The 12,333-nt window shown below is 36.8% G+C and overlaps 1 protein-coding gene across 1 annotated transcript; it reads right to left on the bottom strand.

The window, feature by feature from the left end:
- Nucleotides 1-1,018: 1,018 nt before the first annotated feature.
- LOC129417841 (trifunctional enzyme subunit alpha, mitochondrial) lies at nucleotides 1,019-10,907 on the bottom strand. Its single transcript, XM_055172694.2, has 20 exons — nucleotides 10,791-10,907; nucleotides 9,916-9,957; nucleotides 9,415-9,485; nucleotides 9,191-9,324; nucleotides 8,978-9,116; nucleotides 7,506-7,625; nucleotides 7,329-7,431; nucleotides 7,114-7,236; nucleotides 6,789-6,907; nucleotides 6,638-6,694; nucleotides 6,436-6,545; nucleotides 6,189-6,323; nucleotides 3,868-4,039; nucleotides 3,702-3,788; nucleotides 3,036-3,176; nucleotides 2,639-2,707; nucleotides 2,361-2,556; nucleotides 2,151-2,265; nucleotides 1,781-1,926; nucleotides 1,019-1,658 (listed from the first exon to the last, which is right to left on the bottom strand). The coding sequence occupies exons 1-20, from the start codon at nucleotides 10,855-10,857 to the stop codon at nucleotides 1,513-1,515; spliced, it is 2,292 nt and encodes a 763-aa protein (XP_055028669.2). The 5' UTR covers nucleotides 10,858-10,907; the 3' UTR covers nucleotides 1,019-1,512.
- Nucleotides 10,908-12,333: the final 1,426 nt, after the last annotated feature.

Here is a 12,333-nt window from a genome sequence, read left to right as displayed (position 1 = left end):
AGTTCACCCAAAAATGAAAATAATGTCATTAATGACTCCCCCTCATGTCGTTCCAAACTCGTAAGACCTCCGTTCATCTTCGAAACACAGTTTAAGATATTTTAGATTTAGTCCGAGAGCTTGTTGACCCTTCATTGAAAATCTACGTACGATATACTGTCCATGTCCAGAGAGGTAATAAAAACATCATCAAAGTAGTCCATGTGACATCAGTGGGTCAGTTAGAATGTGTTAAAAGAATCGAAAATACATTTTGGTCCAAAAATAACGACTTTATTCAGCATTGTCTTCTCTTCCGCATCTGTGTGAGACTAAAGTCACGTGACTGCAATGACACAGATGACGTGTTATCTGGTGCACCCCAGCTGTTTATTTTGTGCACCCAGGATTTGTTTACAGTCTGAGGGAGATGCACACTGTAAGTTTGAAAATAATACGTCATCCACGTCACTGCAGTCACATGACTTTAGTCTCACGCATGAGCTTTACAACAGACGCGGAAGAGTCGTAATTTTTGGACGCTTCAACACATTCTAACTGACCCACTGATGTCACATGGACTACTTTTATTACCTTTCTGGACATGGACAGTATACCGTGAATAGATTTTCAAAGAAGGGTCAACAAGCTCTCTGACTAAATCTAAAACATCTTGGGGCAGTTTCCCAGACAGGGATTAGACTAGTCCTAGACTTAAACACTTTTAAGAGCTCTCCAAACTGAAAACAGCTTGCACTGACATATCTTAAAATACATCAGTGCCCTTTGTTTTACCTCAAAATGCACACAGGTAATGTTTTTAGTAAGGCATGTTTACAAGGGTTGTTCTTTCTCATATTTTCTAAGCTGATAGAAGCACTGAGGAGTGAGGACCCAATTATAGCACTTAAACATGGAAAAAGTCCCCTTTAATAACAAATTATTTTTAGGGTATTTCAATGACACAACAAAATCATTCAGGTTATATTTGTGAAACATAATTACACTTAGACCTCACAAAAACACACATTACCAAAGGTATCTGTTAACATTTTATTTATCCACAGGAATTTTTTTCCCAGAGGCCACTTTCGATGTTCAGATGGAACACAAAAATAAAGCTTACTAACATTAAAATTATTTTACAGAAGTGCTTTTGGACTAAAATGTGAGGGTTTTGATCTCGACACCCAAGCTTTACTGGAATGCACTTGGTGTATTTTATTTGTACACTGTCGTTAGAAAACAAACATACCTAAATATTTAATTAATGTACAGAAGCATCCCCAAAACTAAACAGTGTGTTTCAGTAAAAAGCTATCTGAATATTATTCATGTACATGGCAACTTATGGGGGGAGAAATGATATTATTTCATGTTGTAATGTAACTTCCTTTGTAAGGACCAAAAGGCCCTGCATATCTTTATTACACATTCAGTGCTCTAAGTGCACAAACTGGATTGCTTCTTTTCACAGACATTTCAGAAACCTCACATATTCTGTGAAGTACTACTGGCACAGGAGGGGTGAGGTCACTTATGAAATTTCTTGCTTGAATCCTTGGCGTGATCGAGCAGAAGCTGGCAAGGAGTAAACTGGTTTCCGTAAACCTCTTCGTACCTCCTCATTTTCTCCACCAATTTGTCTGCACCAAAGTTATCCACGAATCTGAAGGGACCTGCATTCACAACAACAACCACAAGCAATAAAGTGACTGCCTGTTAGCCTTACAAAAATTTGAAGAAATAGTTCATTAATCCTTTGAATAAAGGTTCTCTCAAGTGTAGATTTTGTTCTCACCTCCAAGACAGGGTGGAAAGCCAAGACCAAAAACGGCTCCAATGTCACCCTCCACTGGGTTGGCAAGGATTCCCTCTTGTAGACACAGAACAGCCTCGTTCACAAAACGAGACACCAATCTGTACTGCACATCAGAGTCTGAAGAACTGGATTAAAAAAAAGTTATATGTAAAAAAAAAGTTAGGACCCACTAATAGTGTAAAACATAGTGTGGTGCAAGAAAGTGATCTGAAAAACAATGCAAGTAAATGGATCTGTTATCCTATCACAATCGGTGGATACCGCAGTCCAACGGCAGTCCTGCAAAAGTGTAACTATCCCATAATTGTCCTGATAAAAAGCACTTATCTTGCCAGATGGGGCAACTTACACTGCAGCATTTGGCTTCAGCTTGTAAGCCTCCAAAACCTCCAGAATGTCTGGGTTCACATCTCTGCTTTTACGGCCGGGCTGGTAGACGTAGCACCCCTTGCCTGATTTACGACCTAACAGCGTTTCCATGAAAAGGGACAGAAACTTGATTGAATATGCTATTAACAATAACAAATAAGAACAGTGTTCTTGCAAATAATATATATACCCTTAAATCCTTTCTCAACCATGGTCTTCAAAACGTTAATATTTCCGCCACCAAATCTGGAGCCGAAGGCCTTGCCGAGATCTTCAGCAACGTGAGCTGCCACATCGATGCCAACTTCATCTGCCAGAGTAGCTGCACCCACAGGGAACCCAAAGCCTGTGGTCAGGGAGTCCAGCTTTTTGGGGTCTACACCTTCCTGTATATAGACAATTCAGATAAATTAGTATCTCATATCTTTATTCTTTTTAACAGACTGGAGAAATGAATAATGCACAAACCTGAAGTACGCGTACTGCCTCTGCTAACATGGGAGCTAAACATCTAGTAGTGTAGAATCCTGGCCCATCCTGCACATAAACATCCCAAACATGTTTTAAAGGCATAGTTCACATAAAAATGAAAATTGTGTCATCATTTACTCACTCTCATGTTGTTACAAGCCTGTATATATTTCTTTGTTCTGATGAACACAAAGGAAGATATTTTGAAGAATGTTTGTAACCAAACCGTATTCTTTTTCCTTCTATGAAAGCCAATGGGGCTTCTGATCAGTTTTATTCAGGTTGTAACAACATGAAAGTGAGAAAATGACGACAGAATTTTTGGATTAACTATCCCTACAATGGACCATAGGGAGATCCCATTACATCAATGGTAGGACAAGTGATCTCTCACCCCAACGACGATAATGACTTTGCCTTGTTTCAGGCCGACTGCCACAGCTGAAGCAGTGGTGTCCTTAGATGTTTTATCAGTTGTGATGATCTCCAACAGCTGCATCTTATCGACTGGAGAGAAGTAGTGCATTCCAATGACCTAAAACACAACACAAGAGAGTTTTAGTAGCTCCCAAATCACTAGTGATGCACCGATGTATTGGCCGCCGATATTTATCGGCCGATTTTTGATGAATTTGAAACCATCGGCATATCGGCAATAGCACAAGACAGGCCGATACCGATTGTTTATTAATTAACTGCATAAAGAAATCCATTATATGTAAAAAAAAAAAAAATTTAATGTTGTTAATAAAATAAATGCTGAATAGCAAAAACCACCTTTGAAGGTTGTCATGCTGTCTTATTATATTTGTTTTAGCATAATTTGTGCCTCTCTTATTATGTTGGTCAGTTGAATGTTAGTTAGATCCAATCCATGTTCAGTTAAAAATAATTTGATGCAGAAATAAACTAGCTAATAGACCAACTGTATAGTATTGTATACAAGTGTTTAATATCGGCCAGAAGTTGTCTGTTTAAATCGGTATCGGCCCAAAAAATCCTATCGGTGCATCCCTACAAATCACCTCACGCAGTCTCAAAGCACATCAAAGTTTCTTACCTTTTCAGGTCGCTTGCTTACGGCAGCAATGTCTTTAATTGGTAAAGCAGATGTGTTTGTTGCAAATATACAGTGAGGAGAAATTACCTGCAATTACAAAATGTTACAACATTTTTATAAAGACATACCCTGTATTTATGAGACCTTTTTTGAGTGCTTGACTTACTGCTTCAACTTCTTTTAGGACTTTGTGTTTGATGCTAAGGTCTTCAAAAACAGCTTCAATGATCATGTCGGCTTTGGCAAAGCCGCTGTAGTCCAGCTGCCCCGTGAGGTTCGACAGAATGCTGTCCCTTTCAAATGTCGTTATACTCCTCTTCTTAGTTTTGTCATTTAGCCTGAAAATGAACACTTAGAATTAACATATTACATTCTTATAAATAGCTCTCCTACCATTTGTGTAACAATCAATGAGACAATTTAAAAGGATAGTAACCAAAAAATTTAAATTCTGTCATCATTTACTCACCCAAGTTGTTCCAAACCTGTAAAAATGTCTTTGTTCTGCTCAACACAAAGGAAAATCTTTTTTAAAGAATGTTTGTAACCAAACAGGTCAGGGGCACCATTCACTTCCATAGTATTATTCTTCCTACTATGGAAGTTAATGGTGCCACAAATCTGCTTTGTTACAAACATTCTTCAAAAAAATCTTCCTCTGTGTTCAGCAAAACAAATAAATGTTAATTTCACCAGAGAAAATGATGACAATTTATATTTTTTGTGAACTATCCCTTTAACATTTATTAATCAGTGGCAAATTTTACCTCTTGTTAAAGTGACACTCCACTTTTTTTAAATAGGCTTATTTTCCAGCTCCCCTAGAGTTAAACAATTGAGTTTTACCGTTTTGGAATCCATTCAGCCGATCTCCGGGTCGTGCGGTACCACTTTTAGCATAGCTTAGCATAATCCATTGAGTCCGATAAGACCATTAGCATCACGCTTAAAAATGACCAAAGAGTTTCTGCATTTTTCCTTCGATAAGTAGCAATTTTCTAGGCCGATAACTATACTCTAATTTCGACGTAATAATCAAGGACTTTGCTGCAGCAGGCGCAATGATATTACGCAGCACCCGAAAATAGTCCCCTTAGTAACTTTCAATACCTGGGAACTAATTTCGGGCACTGCATAATATAAGCCTAGAAAATCTCAACTTTTAATTTTTCATTGGTCTTGGTACACAATGTAACTGCAGAAGAGTCAAGTTTTAAATAGGAAGAATATCGAAACTCTTTGGTTATTTTTGAGCGGGATGCTAATGGTCTAATCAAATTCAATGAATTATGCTAAGCTATGCTAAAACTGATACTGTCAGACCCGGAGATCGGCTGAATGGATTTTAGAACAGTAAAACTCAATTGTTTAACTTGAGGGGATCTGGAAAATAAGCCAAAAAAGTGGAGTGTCCCTTTAAAACACTCACTAGAGGTCTTCTCGGGTCCAAAGAAATGTACCCAACCCGAAATGACCCATGTCACTTTTTCCCAGAATCCGACGTGCATAAATAATTTTTTCTTCAACTTTTCATTTTTTTTATATTCAACAGATGCAAACGAACAGAACAGACAGGTCACTGGGTATCACATACAATTATGTTGTTCATATACAAATAACTTCATATCAGAAGTTGCTCTCGCAATATTATCGGAAAAGAGAGAAAAGGAAAAGGGAGAAAAAAACATCCACCAGGAGAATATCTGTCCTTGAAAGTTTAAGGTAAATATTTTTTTATTTTTTAAGAAAGACCCGATCCAAGAAAAATCTGACAAAATTAGACCCGAGTCCGACAACACCCAGTGGCGCTTTTTTAACTCGACTGGACCCGAAAGTAAACGGCATCGATGTCAGCAGCCCTGGTGGCCTCGCAACCAATTTGGCCCAATTTGTTATCTGACAACACCACCAAGGTAAACGTTAAAGCAACACTATGTAGTTTCCATGTAAAAATGACTTACAGCTCCCCCATGTGGATGAAAAGCGCAACAGTGCCTATCAGACACTCTTCTGCAGGCAGAGGGAGGGGCGGGGCTGTGTGCTCTACCCTCCACCGCCACTTTCAGAGGGTGCTTGTAGCAGCTAGGAGGCTGCTCAGGTTGCAGCAACAGTACAATTTGTCCAGTTAAAAGTTGTTCTATCACTGAAATAATTTTAGAGACATTATTTAAAGGTAAAAAAAACTACATAGTGTTGCTTTAAATATGCATTCAAAATTGATTGACATGCCTGGCTCAAGAAAATTACAATGTCGCAAGCACTCTTGGCAAACAGAGCAGGGTTGAAAAAGGACTTGATGCACACACGCAAGATAGTTTGGGTCTGTTTGGCAAAAAAACCCACATTCATTTTAAATTACCCGCAAAAATTATACCTGACCCATGTCCGATGCACACGTGAAACTTTAAGACCAGAACCCGCTCGGGTCTTGGGTCGGACCTCGGGTTTTTGGATCCAAGTGGACCCATGAAGACCTCTAACACTTACCCCTTATAGACCTGCTGCTGTCCACGATTAAGTCCCTCCAATGTGGTATCTTTAAGAATGGTATGAACACCTTTATCTATAGTCACTTGGGCGATACCTGCTCCCATCAGCCCAGCTCCCAAGACAGCAAGTGTTCTGCATAACAAAGTCATCGCTTAATAAGTTAATCACCATGTTTAAGTAATTAAACAAAAGTTATTCAGCCATTGTATACATCCTTAATAGTGTGGGAACATACTGTACATACTTCACATCCTTTGCAGGGGTTCCGAATCGATTTTTCTTGCATGTGACTTGACCATGATACAGGCCTATAAGTGCTTTAGACTCAGAGGTCTTGGCTAACTTGCCAAAATTCTGTAAATACAAGACAGAGAGCAGCACATTAACAAATATTTCTTTCATTTTCAACTATTTTATTGAATTTAAGGTGGTAATTTTCACAGCACCTGTGACTCAGCCAGGTAACCTGCATTTGGGCCCTGTTCTATGCCGGTCTTCACACACTAAGAGACAAAACAAGCAGATATGAACAAATTAATAATCATTTAATGAATAAAGCTTTATTACTAACAAATCAAAGAGTTAAAGCTTTTATACCTCAATTATTTTCAGTGGTGCAGGATACAGTCCTTTAGTCTGTTTCATGACTTTCTTTTCAACTGTATTGTAGATCTGTTTCCTAACAAATGGAAAGCTCATGACATAGTCTTGGATCTCTATTAGGAAAGAACAGGAAATTAAAAGGAAGCTGAAGCATTAAAATCATGAACATTCTCCATTTTAGATAACAAATTAAGTCAATTTATATAGCTGCAAATGATATGGGTGCAAAATACTCAAAAGCGGTATGGAAATGAATTTGAATTGAAATGAACTAATGCAGTTTAAATCTACATCTGGTCTAAACTTAGCAAATACTTACTCTGCATTGTTCCTTTCTCTTTGGTGAGTGCAATTTTCTTGTTAGCAATACCACGAGCAAATTCCACAGCTACTTCCTCCAAGTAGTCAATGGTTCTCTCCTCAGGACTCTTCACTCCAGGCCCTGGGTTTCATTTGATCAACATCACATCAATGTTTTTGCATCACATCACATCAATATGTAAAACACACAATGTTATACAGAAGAAACTGTACCAAGAGTATCCACCAGCTGGTGAACCAGTCCCATTTTCTTGGCTTTATCCGCACGGATGTTCCTTCCTGTCAGCATCATATCAAAGGCACTGGGAAGACCAACCTGGATAAAGGCAAATGTGTGAGAGCATGTTAAGAAAAACCAATGAAGAGAATTATTGCCAAGCTTGTGTCTACCATTTTGGGCAGTCTCTGGGTTCCTCCAGCTCCAGGGAGAAGGCCGAGCATGACCTCAGGGGTACCAAGAACTGTCTTCTTATTCTTGGTAGCCACTCTGTACTGACAGGCAATGGCAAACTATGAAAGAAAACACACATTTAGTTTATTATATTCAGTAGAGACACCAAAATGCATTTTGTTTGGATCAGTTTATTTAAAATGTAACTGGGTGGTCATTTGTAAGTAGCTGTAAACAAACTTGCTGTAATATAGTATAAGAAAGTCAAACGTATTCATTGGTTAGCCTCGGTTATATTTTAATTAAATATATTACCCGAATAGGTTAGCCTGGGTTTCCCTACGCTGCCTTGCACGCAAATCTATTCACGCTGCAAGTCTAGCATGCAAACTATGGACCTTTTTTGCCCCTGAAATAGGTAACGAATCACAGAACGGGGAGGTGGCAGCAAGACGATGACGACGTCTATGCGACAAACCGACAAACTTTTCAATGCAGCCTTAGATAGTGTTCAAAGTAGTTTTGAGCGCAAGTTTATTTAAAAAAGAGCAACTTTTGGCCTCAAACAATTTCATATGCAAGAAGGATGTTTTGATATGGCAAGACATGATAACCACATAGTTTTATAGGACCAACCTGCTAGGCATCGTCGTCGACGAAGTACAATTAACTTATAAATGGTAAGTGGTATTTATTAATATCATGTTGTCATTATGCCTGTACTGTGGTTGTCACAGTGCCACTAAGTTGTGTTGCTTTTCAATATCAATATACAGCTATCAGTTTAGTTGCATAGCTTTCAGATGTGCACACGTAACGTTACCGATAAAAGTCGTTTACGTTTTAATTTATGTTGCTCTACTTACGTCATCTGGTATAATTGAAACGATTGGCTATGAGCTACGTACAGACGCATTTGATAGACATTAGTAGCGCCCAATAAAAGGCTCTGGGCATTCGTAAACCACGCCTCAAATACGAGAAAATGAGCATAAGGTTCAATTCTAAGAATGAGACGTGGTGTGGTGTTAGCCAGGCTACAAATAGGTTGTAATTCTTAGAATTGAAGTTTATAACTTTTTATTGTACAGTATTCTTGATACCTTATGCTTTATTGTTGTGTTTTATTTAGGTGCTCTATTATTATTTGACATTCTAATTGAATATGTGCATAAAGGTTTGATAACCTCAAAAATATCACTGAACACCAAAACAAGAGCAGATCTCAAGAAAGCAAACTTTTAGGGGAATGTGATGCTCTGGAACGTGTCCCCCTAGGCCCAGTCATTCAGATTCACATGGAACGCTGGTGTGAACCAGGTACACCCCTTCAACCCTGCCTCAGGGTTTCCCAAAAACAATGCCCAGACCATCACAGCAGGTTCATCAACCAGAGCGGGTTTATACATTCCTTTAAAAGTTGTGCTCCTGCAAAAGGGAAATGGTCAATGAATAAATAGGAACACAGTACCTCTAAGCCACCACCGAGGCATGATCCATTTATGGCAGCAACAATCGGCTTAGGAGACTTTTCAATCTTCTCAAACATCTTCTGCCCTTCCTGAGAGAGTTTGGAGACCTCGTCTGAAGTCTTACAGGCCTGAATCATGCTAAGTACAAGGTGATATGTTTTTAAAATGCAGTGCAAAGATATACAATAATTTTAAACAGCAAAAATACTCACTTGATGTCTGCCCCTGCAATAAAACAGCCAGGTTTGGATGAGATGAGTACAGCGCTCTGGATGGCATTGTTTGCCCAAATCTCATTCATGACTTCTGTCAGCTCATTTTGCATTTGAACAGACAATGTATTCACCTAGAAATTATAATAAACAAATGTTATACTCATATTTTGTAACCTATAAATTTAAAAGAACAAATATATGGTTTACAGAGTTTACATTACCTTTGAATTAGGGTCATTGATGCGAACCACAGCTACATCTCCCTTGATCTCATAATTTACATTTGTACGAGCTGAACAGATAAAAAATGAGCCATTAAAATCAAATCAATACTTAAAACATTGTTTATTAACAATATTCCTGTGTCCAAACATACTATATTCATCCTAAATACCATTCTGAATTTATATACCCCCAAAAGTATGCTGAATTGAGTACCTGTTGTCTACTCTAATGACTTAAATTACCCACAATTCACAGCAAGTCAGAGTTTAGTGATACTACACTAAATTAATAAATGCAAGAAAAATGCATGAAATGCAAGGAGAAGCTGTATTTTGACATGCATGACAACATTGATCACTTCTTTTACGCAATTATATATTCTGTACTTGCATACTCTTCTGTTACGCACCAAAAAGTATATACTTTCTCATAACAAAGTGCATACTTTAATTGTATAGGTGAATTGGGATGCAGAATATATAAATAAAATACTTTACCCATCATACAGGATGCAATTCTGAACGATCTCCGGGTTGCACCTTTAGTGGAATAAAGTTTTATAGTGTTAAATAAATTTGCTGAGAAGTCAGGTGAAATGAATTGTAAGATCTAATCTATGAAGTGAAGGTCAGATCAGTCACAAAGACACTATAAAATAAACAACACACATAAAGGAGAGTAGACAGGCCGATAGAGGACACAGGCGACCTTTCACCTAGATTCCCATTACCCTACACTTGTTACAAGTATAAAGATAAATGTCAAACAAGATCATTGGGAACACAAAATGATCATTATTAAGCTATTTGTGAAAGAAAATTACAACATTAACTATAATTTAACCAAAATAGTTATAAATGTATTTGATTCATTAGTATAATAGTAAATAAATTGCAACAATCACGAACACAAAGCTGTTTATAACACAACCAGATTTCAACCGAAAACGTCACGACTCTACAGCCTGCGAATAACTTTCAATAAACTTATTTATAAATCAAGAATTTATTCAAACATTTGGAAAGACACCACCATTAGCTTTTGAATGGAACAGCATGTCAAAGCTGGTGAGTATTAGCTGTCCTGCTAGTAAAAGAGCACTTATAACACCAAACTAACATTATTAGCAAACACGCGCGTCACGAAAATTGTCGGAATTTTCTACATTTTAATCTGCACGCGCTGGCAACTTTATAGTAAGTCAAAATATTGAAGACTCAAGTCCTTGAGTTTCTTAGCCATCGAGCTAAGCTACTTAAGTGAAATAACACTGGGACTGCAATGAAGAGGGATATATTTTCGTAATTGTCAAATATGAATAAAATAGGACTGTGAAGCAATTTAGGAATAGACTATGGAGTTGCAAAATTACCTGGAAACAGAGCATATCTTCTGCTCGTGAGTCTGGAGAGGGAACCCAGGGCTCGCACGCCGGCCATGTTTGGAGGTCAATGTGTGTAATGACAGGAGGCGGAAGACTGGGGGAGGAAGAGACCATATTATACTACACTGCTGATCAGAGCCGATGGAAATAAAAAAATATGTAAAATAAATCTGTAACATGTTAATCTTTGGCATAAACCATATAATGTACAGTGGGTTCCAAAAATAGGCAATTTTAAATATGTAGCTTTTTTTATTTTTAAGCAAATTGTTCTGTAAATTAACTCAAATTAGAATTATTTTTTAAATTACAATTTGAGTGGAAGTTGAAAGTTTCTGGTTAATTTGAGAAAGTCTTAGTATTTGGTACTGTATATCCCAGACAGCTATAATTAAAACAACCAGCTGTGTAAAACCTGATGATACCAGCATGATATGATTAAATATGTTTCTGAAAGCATTGTTCAGAAAATCTGACCTTTTGTATAAAGTCAAAATGATCAATAACGAATTTACTTTCAATTATATTTTGTTAATAAAATAGCAATAAAGTCGAATTTCTGGTACATTTTACAATAAGGTTGTATTTAATGCAGTAACTTTTATGAACTAAAAAGGAACAATATATCTTAGTTCATGTTTATTTTAGTATTCACTAATACATTTTAATATCAAAAGTTGTTCATTTTAGGCTATTGCAGAATGAACTAAAATGAACAATTGTAAGTTACTGCAATTAACTCATAATTAATACGATTAATAAACTATATAACATAGTTAATTAATTAGCTAACAAATAGTTTAGTTCGTTAATGCATTTACTAATGTTAATATTAATAAAGGACTCAAAAGCACCCAAATCAATCTATATTGGCATACAATAGTTTTTAATATTGAACATTTTTGATACTTTTGGAGCTTTGGTGTTGCTGATTTTGCATTCTTATACTATCATTAATAAATGTGATAATGCCCTTTATGTATTCTATATATTTAAATTATTAAAAAATCCAGTGTGTTCTCTGATGTTTGAACCACACGGGTGTCCCAAAGTTGTTGTGGGACATGATCAATGGTTTATGTTGAATTAACTTTAAATACATTTAATTTATGCAAAGTAATAATGCAGAATTCCTTTTATCGCATACATTCTTTTTATTCAAAATTAACATTTAAATAAAAAGTTTCTCTAAATAAAAATAAATGTATGCATGCATATCTATATTGTATACTGTGATTTATTAAATAAGTGCAATCAATTGCAATTTTGTAAACCTCTCTTAAATGAAAATCTGACTTTTTCCATGTTTAACTGGGTCCCAAGTGCTTCTAACAACCTAGAAAATGTGAAAAAAAACAGTAACTTTGTTTTGGTAAGCCATTCTCTGTTAGCATGTGAAAAAATAGGTAATTGAAATTTTGCTCCCCTTGTGATGCCAACCATGGCACTGCCATTTAGTGCAGAGATCAACTTGTTTGCATTTAAAAGGACACCTGTGAGCAATTTTGTGGTAATTTTAACATGTTAAAAA

This window comes from Misgurnus anguillicaudatus, unplaced genomic scaffold (assembly GCF_027580225.2).
Source record: "Misgurnus anguillicaudatus unplaced genomic scaffold, ASM2758022v2 HiC_scaffold_28, whole genome shotgun sequence".
NCBI classification, from domain to species: Eukaryota; Metazoa; Chordata; class Actinopteri; order Cypriniformes; family Cobitidae; genus Misgurnus; species Misgurnus anguillicaudatus.
The sequence above is the reverse complement of the archived record's forward strand: the minus strand, read 5'-3'. Positions and strand labels throughout refer to the sequence as shown.